Source organism: Cydia splendana, chromosome Z (assembly GCF_910591565.1).
Source record: "Cydia splendana chromosome Z, ilCydSple1.2, whole genome shotgun sequence".
In the NCBI taxonomy this organism is placed as follows: domain Eukaryota; kingdom Metazoa; phylum Arthropoda; class Insecta; order Lepidoptera; family Tortricidae; genus Cydia; species Cydia splendana.
Window position 1 is genome coordinate 2,402,118 of NC_085987.1, and position 17,924 is coordinate 2,420,041.

Genomic DNA, 17,924 nt, shown 5'->3' on the forward strand with positions numbered 1-17,924 from the left:
AATGTCGGTGGCATTGGTTTTTAGACATCTGAATAATGATAATGATGAAACACCTATAATTCGTGCAAGTGGTATAAAAGCCGCTAGCATAAGCGCGTGTCAGCCAGTTAGCGGACGCCCTTCTTAAGGATGACTCACGCTAGACCGGGTCGAGGCGTCCGAGATGCCATTCTCCATAGAAAACGAAACTCCGGAAGCTACGGCCCGGCCCGGTCTAACGTGAGTCATCCTTTATGTAGCTGTAACCGTTGCACAAAATACTACCTATCTCCAGTACGTCTACCATCAGTTTTTACATTGACATATACGCTCACGTCTACATAACTTACTTTCTATGCATCTCGCTCGTACTCGCATATTAGTGCAAGCGAGATGTACAGAAAGTAAATTACGTAGACGTGAGCGTTATGTCAATGTCAAAACTGATGGTAGAGGCTCTGATTGTACCAATGTTTATTACCAATAGCGATGATGACACATGTTGAAGTTTATATCAATAACTAGTTAAATATATAGTGAATGAGCAATTTATCACAATAAATTTAAAAACACTAAAAAAAACAACGGGTTGCACTCCGGGAGTGCCGACAGAAGTGAAAACTCAATGACTAGTCCAAAATGACTGCAGGACTATGTATAATTGACCCATCCTCCTTTCTATTGAAAAACTTTAGTTCCGAAATTGCTGGCCAGTGAGCTTAAAATTGAAGCGTTAATTGTTAAAAATTCGAATAGTAATTGTAAAGTTACCTTGCAGACCTCGCATCTAATAGTTATTTGTTTTACAAGGGGGCAAAGTTGTTGTTTAACCGCTCGTGCTAATATTGATACCCGAGCAAGCGAAAGATTCCAAAATTGAACCACGAGCGTAGCGAGTGGTTCGAAAAATGGAATTTTAAGCATTGCGAGGGTTTCAAAGCACGAGATTTAAACAAAATTTGCCCCCGAGTGAAACACAAAATTTTTCACCACACCAACCAGAAGCAAATATTAAATGTAAAATTAAAAATATCAAACAAAATCAAATCCAAATGAATTTTATTAAATATGTATCATCCAAAATTATCATTTAAAAGTGAATTCTACCAGCAAACATAAGAAAACAACTCAAAATTTGCATTTGATTACTTTGCCTCACATGTGAATAAAATGCAACTTTGCTATCAGTTTTTGAAGTGCAAAGTAAGGCTTTCCAAGCTGGTGTGGTGAAAATATATTTGGTCATGATATTTTGAGTTTTATTCACCAGTACTAGAGTTCACTTTTATTAGCGATTTCATCAAGATGTAGCTTTATTTAATTATATTGGAGTGATATAAAGTTATGTAACTGCAGTGAGATCCTCGTATTTCAGCCCGTACAAGATTAGAACATTGAGCTTTATTGCTTAATATAAAAGTCCAGTTTTAAATAATTGACCTGATTATGATACGTTATGACTAAAGTTCTTTGGTAAATAACATTGTCCGTGACACATGACGTCAGCGTTACGTTACGCGTTCTGAATCGAGTTTATCATTTTTTCCTCACCTCAAAAAGTGCTCAGCGCCGCTAAAGAAGTTTTCACTTCAATATATGAAAATGATAAAAAATACAAGACCTCAGTTTTAAAATTTAAGTTTTTTTTTTACTTCCAAGAACGGGAAAAATGGTACCATTCGATTCCTTACAATGTATTAGAAAAGGGTTGTATTAAACTATATACATAAACGCAATATTTCACCATCAAAAGCGCAATTTCCTAGTTTTCCATACTTGCTAACCGTTTTGTTATAGGGGCGATTCCTGAGTAGACTATGATTGTCAGACTGACTATAATTTTTGACTTCTGTAGACATTATATCCTCAAAATATCTGCCTGATCAAAAGTTACTTATAACAAATAAAACCACCACATCTAACAACATAAAGCAACATAAACAACTTTATTAAAACTATTGCTCAGCCTCAGCTTTCTCCTTCCTAGTTTCCACATATTTAAACACCTTATTCGCTAGCCGTCTATACTTCTCTGCATGTATGCTATCAGGGAGTGCGTATATAGCCGGTTTTCCACTGTTGATACACTCTGACATGTTCTGATCGACTTCGAAACTTTCGATTATCTCAAGGCCCATGTCCTGAGCTGTTTTTTTAGTTTCGTTGCCGAATATGTAGTTTCTCTCGCCGCATTTCGAGCATATCGCGTGGGACATGTTCTCGACCATGCCTATTATGGGTACTTTGAGCTTTTCTAGCATGTTCACGCCGCGTTTTGTGACTTGGAGGGCGGCGGACTGCGGTGTGGTTACTATTAGACTTCCTGGAAAAAGGAATAGTCATTTGTTTTACAAGTATACAAGTTTTGAACCACATAATTCAATCAAAATCATCATTTAAAGTAAATGTTGGGTGTCAACTACTAGCACATCGACCCCCACATGTGTAAGGCAACTAGCTATACTGACCATCAATGGGCAGGTTCTGTGCCAGCGACAGGTGCGTGTCCCCAGTGCCGGGCGGGGTGTCGACCACTAGCACGTCGAGCGGGCCCCACGCCACGTGCCGTGTGAGACGTTCTAAAGCCTGCATCACCATCAGCCCGCGCCATACTACCGCGTTCTCACCGGCAACTAGTAGCCCCATTGACATGCTGAAACAAATGTACAGTCAGTCAGCAGCAGAAGTTGCTAAGTGGCTTGCCCAAAAGTGGCGTGTTCAAAATAACCTTGACACGCTCTTATTCTCTTAACAATAAAGTCTCGTCAAGATCATTTTGAACACCTGGCCCGCTTAGCAACTTCTGCTGCTGACTGTATCTTAGTAATTTTTTGAACGCCGAGAACACCTAAAGTCGTCACTAGTAGCGCCTACTACTAAAAAAGTCGTGTAAAAATGCATGTATGTTTAATTATTTTGAATAAGGGATTTAAGAGTGACCCAGGCGACCGAAACCACGGCAACCAAGAAACCAGCTAAAGAGTTCCGGTGGCCTGGCAGTGTTAAAGTGTAGTAACACGGATTAGAACAGTGTTAGTACGTTCAATCCAAATTAGTTAATCGTCAATTACTAGCCACTGTTAAATAACTGGCCGCCTTATACTAAAAATGATTTATATTCACCTATAATGAATTTTGTTTATAGGTGACGGCTTGCGTGTGCGTGACGTATACGTGCGCTAAAATGTTGGAGCCGCACACGCACACGTCACGCAAGCGGTGTGCCGTCTCTCATAAAGATCTGTATACTACAACGCCGCACGCGCACGTGCACGTCACGCACACGCAGCCGGTGTGCACAGGCCTTAATTAGTACCATTTGACGCCGTAGTTGAGTAGCGGCTCGATGAGATGGTCGTCGTTAAGCATGGGCTCGCCGCTGATGTTCATCATGAGCGGCACCGAGGGACCGAACACGTCCGCGTCCAGGAGCCCTATGTCCTTGTCGGGCTCTATCACTTTCATAGCGCAGGCGAGATTCACTGGAAATACAAAATCAGATCACATCTGTGTGGTAAGTTTGTTAGTGCTTCTGGGCATTTTCCGCAAATCGACAACCATCGTCATGCTATTTTGCGTGAAACGAGGTAGCGCTACTCTAACCACCCCAGCTCCTCCATGACCTAGCAATATTTTCAGGTTGCTGACTGCCTCTTTTAGTGTGCTCGGAGTCCCTAGGTATATAATCTGTGTAGTAAACAGTAAACACGCTCCTACCGTCCTTTTCGACGAACGTTGTGTTGTCATAACGTGCTGATAGACTTGAGCGTTCACTCGAGAATTCTGTTGCCTTTTTAGTACCATCTTAAAACCACATGTGTTCTTAAAAATCTTCATAGCCAACATTTACCATAACACGCAAACTTTTACCATATAGCACAAAGAAATTCGGCATTAAAGCAAACTGACTGTGGTACTCATAATTACGTCAATACTTTGAACTACAATTAGGTATTGCTTAATTTAAGTTAATAAATAATGGATTTTGTTAATAAAGACTAGATGAAAAACTTAGTTTTCATGGAAAGCTCCTCGAGCAGACCATCGAACGTTCGCCGTTTATAAGCAGATTCGGCGATTGTTCGACGAACGCTACAGGTCGCTACTACATTCTGATCGCGAGAATGCTCAAGCTAATCAGACGGCCTACCGCGAACCACGTTCGACGTGCTGCCTCTCTGTCGCACTTGTAAATTCGTACGTAAGTGTGACAGGGAGGCGAACGTGGTTCGCGGTAGGCCCTTCAGCACGTAAAGTCGCATCCAGATTTTGCGGTTGCAGTGGCGGATACGCCGCTAGCATGCTATTACCTATTATTTATTATTATTTGTGAAGCAGGCAGGCAGTCGAAATAACTGATAATGCCTGTGTCCAGAGCCATCAACCGAGTTTTCAGTGTTGAGTAGAGTTTGCGTTGTGCTTATCTAGTTTATTCTTAAACTCATTGACACTTTGGGCCGATACTACGTCCTCTGGGAGTTTGTTCCAAGCTTTGACCACTCTGTTGCTAAAGAAGTGTCTATGAGGATTATTGTAAGACCTGCGAGACACCAGCTTATACTGATGACCTCTCAGACGGTTGTTGTTATTGCGTTCTAGCATCTTATGGAAATCTTTGAGGTCATAGTGTTGGGTTAGTATTTTGAATGTCTCGATCAGATCTCTACGCTCTCTGCGCTTATTATTAGCATGAATTTCTTAGTAAAATATGCAGCACCGCGCGAGCGGTGCACGAAAGTCGTTTGCGTATTCAATGGCATAATAACTGAATAACACTGTTCTGTTCTGGTGAAGAAATTTAATCCATATTTAAATTTCTTCAATGATCTCCAACTTTTCTGAAATCCAAATGAACACCTAGACTATATACTAAACCGTTTTTTATGAGGGCCACAAAGATATTCCGCGCGGGCCGCAAGATGAATTTGATTAAAGGTGACGTTCAGATGGCAAGGTTAGGTATAGCTGGATCGCCAGGCGGGCCACCTAGAAAAGGCCGGCGGGCCGGAGGTTTAGTATGGTTTGGCCTAGACTAGACTGTCAATATAAACCCTTCAAATCCTCACACTTTTAAAATATAAATAGTAGTATTAAAATGCTCACCAGCAGTGGTAGTCTTCCCAACACCACCCTTCCCCGAGGCCACCAGAATGATGCTCTTCACGCCCGGCAGAGCCTTCTTCTCCGGCAGTCCCCGCGCCATCACCTTGGCTTTGTGCTGTTCCAGATCATTCTTGCTGTGCTTCAGACGTATTTGGCTGAAGCAGGATAGAGACTGCGAGGGAGAGAAATACTTTCGTTTTAACGTGTACAATATTTTGCACTAGTATGTGTATAACACCTAAAGAGGCAGAGGTGAACAGTACTCGATGTCAGGCGGTCTAGCATAAGCTGCGTTCTCACGTGCAAGTCCATACTTGAAGTCGCGCTATATGTAATGTACAGTCAGCAGCAGAAGTAGCTAAGCGGGCCAGGTGTTCAAAATGATCTTGACGTGACTTTATTATTAGGAAAATAAGAGTGTGTCAAGGTAATTTTGAACACCTTGGCCACTTAGCAAATTCTGCTGCTGACTGTATGGAGTTGAACGAGAGTCAAGAATGCAACTCATTGTAGCAGGTCAGGTGTCATTACAGTTAGTGAGTTACTGTCTCCAATTTGCTTTTGTATTCATTCATAATGTATCAAAATCAAGTTGTTTTCTATACAATTTCACTGAAAAGGTTTAGAATCTCTGATTATGTTGTAGGCTTGTGTCGGTCATGAACTAAGAACTGTTAAGAATGAAATCCCATCAAGGACCGAAAGGAACTAAATCTTTTAGCACGCTCTTAATCGGTCTTTAGGTCCTTGAGCGCTTGACATGAGTGAAACAGAAAATAGACTGAACGAAATGGTTCACAATGACGTTGGCACAAGTGTGAACGAGATAAAAGAGTGATAAACAGTCCTAAACCTGAAAAGTATAAAAAAAGAACAAATATTTTTTCTATATTTTTTATTTTATTGTGTCTAGCTTTTTGATGTTTAACCGTCATATAGTATCGTACAACTTGAATCGTAATTCAGTTGCCAAAAATTTAGAAAAAAAATAAAGGTAAAATCGATTCTTACATTCCCAGCTCTCAAAGACCGAACTGAACTAAAGGAATTAAAAGACCGAACTAGTTCGTTTGACCGATTGACCGAGAGTGGAGCACTCTCTGTAGTGACCGAGCAGGCACAAGCCTATTGTTGAAAAGGTTTAGAATTTCTGATTTCACTGAAACGGTTTAGAATCTCTTCTATAGTCTAATGTTATCTGGAATTAAGTATTAATAATTATTAGTAACTTTTATGAACACACTATATTGACTAAATAAAAACCAGAATGTAGGGAGCAGGAGCACATTACTTGTATAGTAAAAGTTTTAAAGTACAAGTGGACCATACTGAGTAATAATGAACCATTTGTATAGACACAGTCTCTACCATTATACATGAACAGGATGCTGGAAGATACATAGTTAGATCCAGATTTATCTGCTTTCAATATAACAGGGAAAAGTTCGCGTCATTCTAGCAATCAAACTAAGGTCTTAGGAAGCTACAATCTTAATTATATAGAAGTCGGAGTTCGCTAGCAGTGATAAAAAGCATATTCATATATTTATCAGTGATATAATGAAGAAAAAACAAAAGTATTACGCTGTAGGTATTGCAGATCAATAGTTGGCCGTGTAATCGCTGGAAAACTCGTTGCACGATCATGATTTGGAGAAAACGTTCACGGGTTAAATTATATTACTCTAATTACGCGCTATTTAATGTGTTACAATTAAAATCGTAGAAAAACGGTTAAATTAGTATTTAGTTTGGTTGCTACGATTGCTAGCGCTCAGCTGACACTTGACTGACTGCTCTCTGAAGTGGTCGACGCAAGTGTGAAACGGAACGCAGACATGTTTAAAATGTTACAAAAAGCTTTTTATAATCATAAATACTAAAGAAACTTATAATTTTAATTTTGTTCTTTTATCAATGCACATCAAGGTTTAATTATCATGATACTCATATCACTTTACGATATAATTATTATAAAACTCAAGTGGCTGTATGGCACATTCCAACGCTACATACGATAATTCAAAAATTAAGAAAAGAGAACATCTGTCATGTGTTTATGCGATATGTCTGATTTTTCTACGACATATTTTCGAACAATTATCGAATTTCTTGTGCTAGTACGTGAATAAACGATCGATGTGAAAATGGCGCTATGTTTGCGCACGTTTTCCCACAAAATCTCACCTATAAACGGTATTGTTTCCACAAAAAATCATTCCAGCCGATTGTCTAGAAAAATCCCCGTGCGGGCACAATTTCTGGAAGATGTGAGTATATTACAATATATTTACTATAAATAACTTTCTTACTTAAACAATGGATTTTAAATTACTTTAAAAATGAAGTATATAATTGTATATTACGTGTTTAACCACGATATTTTTATCATCATGTGCCATATAGGAATTTCCTTGACATTGACTCAATTAGAGGGTGTGTGTCACGAATTCGCAGTTCCTTCATCGCCGGCGCATCTCGAGCTGTCCAGTGCCGTCAAGATGTGCCGTAGACTCGAACATAGACAATGTTTACATTCACGAACTGACCACGGCGGCTTCACTTCGAGGTTACCGCAAGGAGCGGCCCGACCGGGACGTGTACAACCCACTGAGCTGCTATAAAGACGGCATAGCTGTGAGGTCTTTGGGGCTGACGTCGGACGACTATGTGGAGAAGACCTTACCTTTTGAGTTGAATGACACATATAATAGTATTAGAAATATAGATTTATCCAAATTTGAAGATATAGAGGTGAGTTCATTTAGTTGTTTTATTATTCTAAACATAAATTGGCAGCTAATATTATGTACACAAAGCATATCATTACATAACTTGTTTACATGATGCAATCTAGGTTTTCTTTCATTTAACCACCAATCTCTTTTTTTCCCATGTATTAAGCATGTAATTAACTACATATTTCTTGTTTTTATTTTCTCTCGTCAATTGATATATCAAATATTAGATACCAAATTGATAACCTCCTCCTTTTTTGAAGTCGGTTAAAAATACAACTCAGTTGCGCTGCCCTAATTATAGCATTTTATGAGTGATGTGTGTAAACACTTCATAATGCAGTGTCTATGATAGCCTGTATTTTTATATAATGAAATATCTTCCAGTCACTGCAACCGACTTGCCTCTCCGCCTTCGAGTACAATGCCGTGTACAGCACAGGCGGCACCCCAGCACCCGCACCCTCCGAACAAGACAGAGAAGGGAAGCCCAGTGAGGAGCAGCTCGCCAAGGTGTTCCATGTGCTCTCAGAGACTGTAAGTTGTACATTTTTTAGTTTCATATCAGTTTATAATACAATTCAATACAAATCCTCTTTATTGCACAACCTCAACAATAACTTTTACACAGAGACACATATTGGTTTGTTGATATTTTTGACCTGTCTCATTCATAACCCTTTTTTTTTCAGATGCCCAAGCTGTTCATCAAACCTCTGGACTACTCCATATACCATCCCAATCTGATTTTTGTCAACAACATCAGAGGAATGACCACTGTGTATGTATTCAGTCAAAACATCCATAACTCAGGAACAAAATATTTGTGATGAACACACAAATTAATGCCCTTACCAGGATTTTAACCCAGGACCTGCTCTGTAGGCAGGGTCACTACCGACTAGGCTAGGAGGCCGTCGATTTATCGTCGACTGTGGCGCCGCCCTAGCGTGTGTGAGACATATTTTTTGACAGTTGGCAGCTAAATAAAATAAAAGATGAAAATAATTTGCACTGCTGCCACATTACAACGGTGACTGGAAGCCGGAAGTAACTTTTCGGCATCGCGTTTATGAAAAGTTGACTGGTTGACACATTCACGGTCCGTGCCCCTTATATGGGTCAAGACAAAGCCGTAAAATTGAGACAGTGAAAGTGTTAAACCACATTCAATTTTTTGAAAATTTATTTGGAAAGTATTAATTATGAATTATGATTGCAGCGGTCTAATACATTATGTGAAACAAATCGCGCTGCTTCGCACCGTGGGGCATCTCAAGTTCGCGTACGTGCGCTTCGAAGTGATGAAGATCACCCAGCATCCGGAGGACTCTAGTGTCAAGTAAGTGATTATTTCATCTTTAGGTAGGTCAACAGTTACTGCGCCCTATAGCCCGGGCGTAAGAATACGGCTACGGTATCCCCTGCCTGTCGTAAAAGGCGACTAAAAGGGGTTCTCGGGGTCGGAGATGGTCGCAGCTAGGGACTGCGACTGAAAAAAGAGGGGACCCACAAAGGGGCATAGCGCTAGGACGGCACTGGCGCGTTCATTGGAGATCCGAGCCGTCCGAAATGCGCCGAAAAAGACAACTGGGAGGTTTTTAGTCGGTGAAAGTCCAACATAACCTCCGCGCTGTCCCTGCGGTCAGGGCCGGATTAACCCTAAGTCAAAGTAGGCAACTGCCTAGGGGCCCCGGCTCGGCTAGGGGGCCCCGGCGGCTCAGCGCGCACCGAAATAATTGTTTTTCATAGGGTCAAAATTCACGAGTAAATTTTTTCTTTTTAATAATAATGAGTATGCTTTGTTATTGTTTTTTTTTTCGATCCATTCTTTAATTTAATGAAACTAATAGAATTTAAGCAATACGTTAACAGTTTACGGGGCGTATATGTGTACCTGGGGCCCGTTTCTGACGTTTCTCAAAAGCTTGTAACTTGTAATACATGTGGAAGTCCCTTTGTCATCAACATCCGGTTGTATTACAAGTTACAAGCTTTTGAGAAACGGGCCCCTGTTGTAAAGGTTTTCCGAAAAAATGTTTACATTTACTTTTTTTCGAACAACCAATAACTTCTGGATTATTTCGACTCAGAATCACGAGGACTATTGATTAAAACAAAGAAAAAAAGTGCCCCCAGTTTTTCATACGAATTTTGGGTGTCAGTTTAGTGACAGTCCATACAAAATGTATCATATATGTAAAAGTGCGTCACAAAAGTGACCGTTTTTCGACGATTGGTTCAAGTCCGAGCGCTACTTTCTTACAGCTCGGCCTTCGGCGTCGCTTTTTAAGAAATATCAACATTTACTTTAGTAGCTTGGCCTTTTGCCTCGCATGAAAGCTCACTTCGCTAAAAGACGCTTCGGGCTTGTCGAGCAATGCGGAGATTGCTGAGCTCGACCTTCACTTCAGCCTCACTTTTTACCTCAATTTACCATTGGTTTGTGTTCATCTCCTCTACTTCAGCTTAGCCTTTGGCCTGGCTGCGCCTATCTTGGCCTGCGGTCTCGCTTTTTAATACAATGGAATTTGGTTCGTGTCTGTGCTCAACTACTTATCCTGAAGCCTGAAGCACGGCTTTGACTTCGCGTGAAAGCTCGCCTCACTGGGGCACTTCGGACTTTTAGGCCCAGGTGAAGATCGGTACCCGGCCTGGCCTTTTAACAGGCTTTCAAAATTTGCGATATTGTTAGCAAAAAATTTCGCGCTCGCTGCGCTCGCGTTTTTGGTAGACCCTTTATCTGCATGTTAGCTTGACTGGTGAATAAATACAGTTAGACCAAGAAAAGTCTGCAGTGATTTTGATAGGATACGCAAAAAATCGTTGCAGACTTATCTTGGTCTAACTCTAATAATTTTAACATATGGAAATTCTTTATTACTAGGTAGATTCTAATCATGTGGCTCGGCGTTTTGTCTTATGGTTGGACAATCGCAGTTCAGCCTCGCAAAATATTAACTATTGAAAAAATCAACTTAATTAGCGGCACTAATTGAGCATTATTATTATTATTATTAAAGCCTTTCTTATACGAACTGTTAACATTTCATTTAACAATTATAATTTTATGTATGTATATTTCTATATGCATGTTCGTAAGGTCTTTTTGACCTAGGCCTCTTCCGAATCGCCTTTTTCTAATATATTTAAGTATTTGTCCAACATTTTCTTCCATTCTTGTCTATCTATTGCCATTTCTTTCCAGTCTTTTCCTATTGTTTCTATTAGGTCTTTTTCCCATCTTGTTTTTGGTTTGCCCTTTTTTCTTTTACCAATTTTTGGATTCCAATTTGTTGCTATTTTTGTCCATCTGTTGTTTTTCATCCTGGCTATGTGCCCGGCCCAATTGTATTTTTGTTTCAATATATGTATTGCTGCATCTATAAATCTTGTTCTTCTTCTTATCTCTGTGTTTCTAACTCTGTTTGATAACTTTATGTTAAGGACACTTCTTTCTATTGACCGTTGACATACTTGAATTCGTTTGATGATATCTCCTGTGAGTGACCATGTTTGACTACCATATGTAAGACAGGGCAGAATGCATGAGTCGAAGGCTAGTTTTTTTAGTTTTATTGGTAGTTTCTTCTTAAATATATCCTTCATGGCCCAGTACTTCTTCCATGTCTGTCCGATTCTTCTTGTTATTTCTTTGTTTGTGCAGTCTGTGAATGATACCTGTTTTCCAAGGTATATATACTCGTCAACATATTCCAGTGATGTATTCTCTATTTGTATAGTCACTTTTTTTGAGTTGGTCATGACTTTTGTTTTTTCTTCATTCATTTCTAGACCTACTTTTTGACTTTGTGCATTTAGTTCTTGCAGTAATATACTGAGCTCAGTTGCACTGTATGCTAATATTACCAGGTCATCTGCGAATCGAAGATTTGATAAATATTTGTTGTTTATCTTGATGCCTTTTTGTCTTTCTTCCCAGTTTAGATTTTTGAATATTTCTTCTAAGACCGCTATGAACAGCTTTGGTGACATTGGGTCTCCCTGTCTTACCCCTCTGTTGATCTGGATCTGTCTTCCTAATTTGTCTGTTTTTACTCTGGCTGTACTTTTTTCATAGATCTTTTTTATGACATGTATGTAGACTTCTGGTATGTCCTGATTCTCTAGTGCCTGCCATATCGATGTATGAGTAATCGAGTCGAAAGCTTTTTTAAAGTCGACAAATCCTATATAAAGTGGTATTTGGAACTCTGTGTGTTTCTCAATTATTTGGCATAGGGTCTGAAGGTGGTCTGTTGTGGAGAAGCCCTTCATAAATCCAGCTTGTTCTGTTGGCTGTTTATTATCTAAAATAGGTGTGATGCGTTGTAGTAGTGTCATTGAAAAAATCTTGTAAATATTAGACATTAGACTAATTGGTCGGTAGTTTGATATGTCATGTGGGTCTCCTTTCTTGTATAATAGGGATATATGTGCCTCTGTCCATTGAGTGGGTATTTGTTCATTTTCTTCTAAAATTTTATTAAATAGTTTTGTTAGTGGAACTGCTATTACTGGTTTCATCATATGTATACTTTCATTTTTGATGTTATCCGGTCCTGGACTTTTATCTTTTTTAAGTTTATGTATTGATTTTTGTACTTCTTCAACTGTGAATGGATCTACATTTTTTGAGCATAGCCTCGCTTAAAATTTGCTATTAGAGGTCCTAGATAGGAAAGTGACGCTCAAGCTCACAGCTTTGCACTTTGGTATTCCACTGGGAATTGGCCTTAAGCCTAAAGGGTACTGAACAACTGAACATGCTGTATGCAGAATCAACTGTAAGGGGCCCCGAGCCTTGCACTGCCTAGGGGCCCCAACATGCTTAATCCGGCCCTGCCTGCGGTGCGGATTATCCTCCCAATAAAAAAAAAAGTCAACAGTTGCTAAGCGGGCGAAGTGTTCAAAATGATCTTGACGCGATTTTATTGTTAAGAGAATAAGACCGCGTCAAGGTCATTTTGAACACCTCGCCCGCTTAGCAACTTCTGCTGCTGACTGCACTATGTAAATAAGATTAATCAAACATTTAATCTTAATTATTTAATAAGCAGGCAGTTATGACAACTGATATTGCCTGTAATATCCAGTATTCAATATCCAGAGAGGAAAATGGGAACTACATTTGTATGGAGAAGCGCGCTGTTTGATCATTAAAAACAATAGATTTCAATTCCCACGCACGGATCCCTGTCTAAGCATACGAGGGGTTAAACTGGTGCGACTTTCTTCCGGAGGTCGCGGGCTCAAACCCCGGCTCGTACCAATGAGTTTTCGGAACTTATGTACGAAATATCATTTGATATTTACCAGTCGCGTTTCGGTAAAGGAGAACATTGTGAGGAAACCGGACTAATCCCAACAAGGCCTAATTTCTCCTATGGGTTGAAAGATCAGATGGCAGTTGCTTTCGTAAAAACTAGTGTCTACGCCAATTCTCGGAATTAGTTGCCGAGCGGACCCAAGGCTCCCATCCATGAGCCGTGGCAAAAAGCTGAGATAACGCGAGGAACTTGACATAAAATATAACTAGGTAACTCCATTGTCCTATATTCAAACTGACACCAACGGCCGATCCCTAGATTTATTATCCGTATATTGTATAATATTTAATACTTTCGCGTTTTGAACACATATGAGCTCACATTTATATGTAGACGGGTCTATTGCGAATTTATTTAATTACCTTTGTTTACCGACGTATCGACACAGGTTTCACTGGTGGTGGTTTCATTTTGCTGTGACATCAGTTAGCCGCGACTACCACCAGTGAAACCTGTGTCGAAACGTCGGTAAATAAAGGTAATAAAAGAAATTCGCGATAGACCCGTCTACAGATAAATGTGAGTTAATATGTGAACCGTATATTGTGTTTAGGATGAGATGGCGGGTGCGCGGCATCTCCGGGTTCAAAGTGTTCTTCATGTTCTGGAAGTACAAGCTGTGGAATATGAAGGAGGCCTTCGCTGATCAGGAGCTGTAAGTCACTATACCTTAACCCTTTTTACCCCCTTATTCATAAATTTTTACGGACCTGATTTAGTTAAATTATGTTTTATCCCTTTCTTACAAATACATAAGTCCAAATGACAGATAAAGACAAACGATTCATAGCTAATTCCGGCCAGTAACGCGTTTATGAATAACGCCATTAGTCCGTAGCAACATACTTGCCATCATACTTAAAACTAAAATACATCTCTGCTATAAGAATAACGGTTCGAAATCGAATGATTAGAAAGGAATGTTTTACATTGAATAGGGTATTTTCCTACTAGTCAAATCAGTTAAATTTTTAGAGCTGTCAAAACGATTTGCTAATATGGAATTTAATACGCAGAATTCTTAGTAATATTCCCTATTGATGGCGAAAGTTATGTGAAGTCATTTCTTCTTTTATTAAAAGTTAATAATAATTTGTTTTAGATGGTATGACGGTTTCTCCACATTCTACGTCGGAGGCGACGGGCTCATCCAGAAACACGTTGCTGATAAGGTACTTATTCTTAAACCGACAGAAAAAACGGAAAGTCGGGAGTTCAAACCTCCTCGCCGCCCAGTAGAGTAATGATACTAATGATTCTGGTTAAGAAAAAAATACAATTAAGCTTTTATCGCTGACTGTTTTCTTCCAAAAGGCAACTCTCATCGAGACAATTCTTAAAAACACAATTAGGTTGCGTTACTTGCGTTGTTTTATCACAGAGTTCCTATGACCACCTCCTAACAACACATGTGTTCTTTATCCTTGCCACCAGGTAATGCCAGACCAGGACACGATAATAGATGACGAAGAGAAAGCGCCAATAGCAGCCAAGATCGCCCTCCTCATAGGCCTCATACCACGCAACTACCTATCAGACGTATCCCCATACTTCACGGCGTCACCGGGCACTGATGAACTCACTGCGCTGCCTTTCAAGACGGTCGAGTAATGAATATAAATTGCTAGTTTATCAAAGTAGGCAAATTAAGCTACATTTCAAAATATTAGAGTAGATTGTGCTGGCCATTTTAACCCTTAAGTCCATAGCGGCAACATACTTGTCTACAATTAACTATAAGAAATCGAATAACTAAAAGGAATGTCAAATGGTTTAAGGGTTAAACCGAATTACTTTGGCCCATTCGAGAAGTATCAACTAGCATTTTAAAAGAGTTGGTTAGATTTTGCAAGCCAATTTTTGAAATACAGATGTTGTGCATAATTGTTTTCCATCGTATTTTTTCGGAAACTTTCGTATTGTCATGCTACTTCAGTCAATCTCAGTACTCTTTGTACCGACTTACCGAGACAGACTGAAATAGCAAGACACGTTCGTACGTTTCCGTGAAAATACGATGGAAAATAATTGTGCAAGTCATCTGTAGCTGCTAACATTTTAAAACAACATAGTGGGCTGCCGGGTAAATGTGGCAGGCCTTCACATTGGGACATTGGGGCCTGTTTACACATTGATTATAGTGTAAACAACTTTATTTACGGTATTTGACACATTATGACTGACGTATATAGAGATGTAACTAACGCAAATCGATTGTCACAGCAAGCGATTACGATTGGATGGCACATAGACTGAGGTATCGAATTGTGACGTATAATGATTTTTTATTTGAGATTTAAATAAAGCTAAAATTATATGTTTTTCCCGCAAGGTAAATGCATTTAATACATCGACCTAGTAGGTCGCACCTATCGTCAAAATTGAAACTATCGGAATATCCATTTCCTCATCAATAATCAAATATACCTAATAAATAAATAATCATTTCGAATAACAATTAATCCCACGTTGTAGTATTATGTAATCTTGTGTGGTATAATAAGCTTTAGTCGGGCCTGTCAGTTAGAACAAAATTTTGACAGTTCCTAACAACTGACAGGCCGATACCGTCCTGCGGATTGTTAATCAGTGGGCCCCTGAAATAAGTTTGCGCTTTACATAATTCTTAAATTTATTAATAGATAATTCGGATAAGGGAGAGAGGAGGCTTTTGCCCAGTAGTGGGACAGACACATATGAAATGAAATGAAATGAAATATTTTTATTTCGAACAAAACAAACAAACAGAACAAAACATTTATAGCTTTCTATAATATAACTACGACGAACTGCACCAATACAAAAACTTTACTTTCAAACGTCAATACCGGATCGTTCAGAAATCGATACACTATCTATTTATAGTAAATATAATAAATTTAATAATGCTTTGTTGCGACCTAAAATGAAATATTCATATCGATTTACTTAGACGACTACCGATTCATAACGGTGGTGTCCGGACAACACTAAAATTAAAAAAAAAAAGACGTAGAACGTAAACGTTCGCAGTGCAGTTGTTTTCCTTTGTGATTTCAATGTGCAAGACATTTTACGTAGTGTTGCTGTAGTGAGTGACAGACGTCAAATACCGTAAATAACGTTGTTTACACTATAGTGTTTTGAACAATGTTTGACAAACTTTTGAACTCGCACTGAACACTAATCAATGTGTAAACGCCAGTTACACTTAACCCGCAGCCATACATACCTGTCTCAGTTCTCAACACATCAAATGGCAGAGTAGATTTTTTTGGTCGAATAACAGCACAGTAGAGCAAGGGTCCATTTCTGAAATGGCATTTCCAAACAGCATAGTATTATTTGTGCCCATTTTTGAATTTCACTGGCTTTAAAATATATAAGGGGCTGTCCATAAATTACGTCATCGTTTTTTGACGATGTTGCCCCCCCCCCCCCCCCCCCTGAAATCATCCAAAAATCATGCTTCGAATGACCCCGTTTTCTCCTACGTCATGCTACCATCATCCGATGTCCAGACCGCCCCCCCCCCCCCCTAATTTGAAATGACGTAATTTATGAATAGCCCCTAAGATACTGGCTTGAAGTAAACTGTGCCGCTAAATGTGTCACGTTCGTATTTTTATGTATAAATACTGTTGTTAAAAGCTTGTTTTATTGTTTAAATTAAAGTGACTCTTATCGAGTTTGATTTAAAGCCTAACTTTAATACGATTCTAAGTGACTTGACTATTTGTTATTCGGTTTATAAATAATATTACGAACAAAATATCTCATTGTATAATATATCTACTTACGTGCAAATTGGCAAACCAACAAGTATTTGTGGTAGATATTCTTAATTAATAACTGTAAATCAATTGTAGCTATCTAAATCACACTATCAATATTTCTAATATACTGTTTTTTATTTATTTATTAGAACAACTGGTTGTTTTAATGATACTCTGACATTTACCCTTATTAAGTTAATTGGAATATTTGAAAATTGTTTTTTATTACTTAATATTTATATTATTTACTCAAAATTTACATACTATACTACAGTCTGAAAAAAAGAGTAGAAATTTAAAAATTGGCAACACTTTTTAATTTCTGACTTTACCTACATAGTTGAATATCATCAACGCGTCTCAAAAGTTTTATCTTAAATTATGCGAATAAACGTTATATCACTACAGTCGTTATAGGTATCAAATAAATGCATAATTATAGATTTTTTACGCTACAAGTACCAAATCTTGATACAAAGCGCGAAATATATACGTTTTGCTCTACCCTCGATAAATCTACACTATTATTTCTTCTGTGACAGGGTGCAGTTATAATGTACAATGATATCGATATCAGGCTTGCTCTCTCTAACACATAACTGATCGTTAACATGTTGAGGTTGGCCCAATATGTACATTGGGCTTTAGAAATTATAGATGTTATTATTCGCGTACATAAATCCTATAAATTTACAGATATTCCACTCAAAATTATATGTATAATGTAGCGTGTCCGCCATTTAGGAAAAATATATTGAGTATGTACGGTTAACAAAAATGCTAAACATAGATTGTGCATTGTCTTTTTGACTAGTTTAACTACGCCTTTAAGGGCATTAGCTTAAGTTTGAAAATTATTATGAAACGTTTCTAAAGTATTTTTGTAGATAACTGTTCATACTTAGATACATTTTTGCTTACGGCGTTAGTGATAGTAACTAAACTGTGAATGCCTTGTATTATTAATGAAGAGATGTGGTACAATAAACTATTGCGTCATTATTTGGCGTATTATTTCA

At 38.7% G+C, this 17,924-nt stretch overlaps 2 protein-coding genes and 1 long non-coding RNA gene across 4 annotated transcripts in view; 2 read left to right on the top strand and 1 right to left on the bottom strand.

The window, feature by feature from the left end:
- LOC134804369 (iron-sulfur cluster transfer protein NUBPL) overlaps positions 1-6,871 on the bottom strand; it is a 143,002-nt gene extending 136,131 nt beyond the window's left edge. The window contains exons 1-5 of one of the 2 annotated variants that reach the window (XM_063777401.1): positions 6,667-6,871; positions 5,083-5,254; positions 3,296-3,461; positions 2,448-2,632; positions 1,916-2,302 (exon numbers count right to left, since the gene is read on the bottom strand). In XM_063777401.1, coding sequence (XP_063633471.1) covers positions 1,935-2,302; positions 2,448-2,632; positions 3,296-3,461; positions 5,083-5,254; positions 6,667-6,729 — 954 coding nt within the window. In that variant the 5' untranslated portion in view covers positions 6,730-6,871 and the 3' untranslated portion in view covers positions 1,916-1,934. Of the gene's footprint in view, positions 1-1,912; positions 2,303-2,447; positions 2,633-3,295; positions 3,462-5,082; positions 5,255-6,666 lie in introns of those variants that run through there. The other variant, XM_063777402.1, reaches the window with a different exon arrangement.
- Positions 1-17,924, top strand: part of LOC134804395 (uncharacterized) — a 201,115-nt gene that overhangs the window by 161,146 nt on the left and 22,045 nt on the right. The window lies entirely within an intron of this gene.
- Positions 7,126-17,907, top strand: LOC134805288 (uncharacterized). Its single transcript, XM_063778603.1, has 8 exons — positions 7,126-7,352; positions 7,540-7,836; positions 8,208-8,357; positions 8,513-8,601; positions 9,043-9,162; positions 13,704-13,805; positions 14,253-14,322; positions 14,585-17,907. Exons 1-8 carry the CDS (start codon positions 7,230-7,232, stop codon positions 14,759-14,761), a joined length of 1,128 nt encoding a protein of 375 aa, XP_063634673.1. The 5' UTR covers positions 7,126-7,229; the 3' UTR covers positions 14,762-17,907.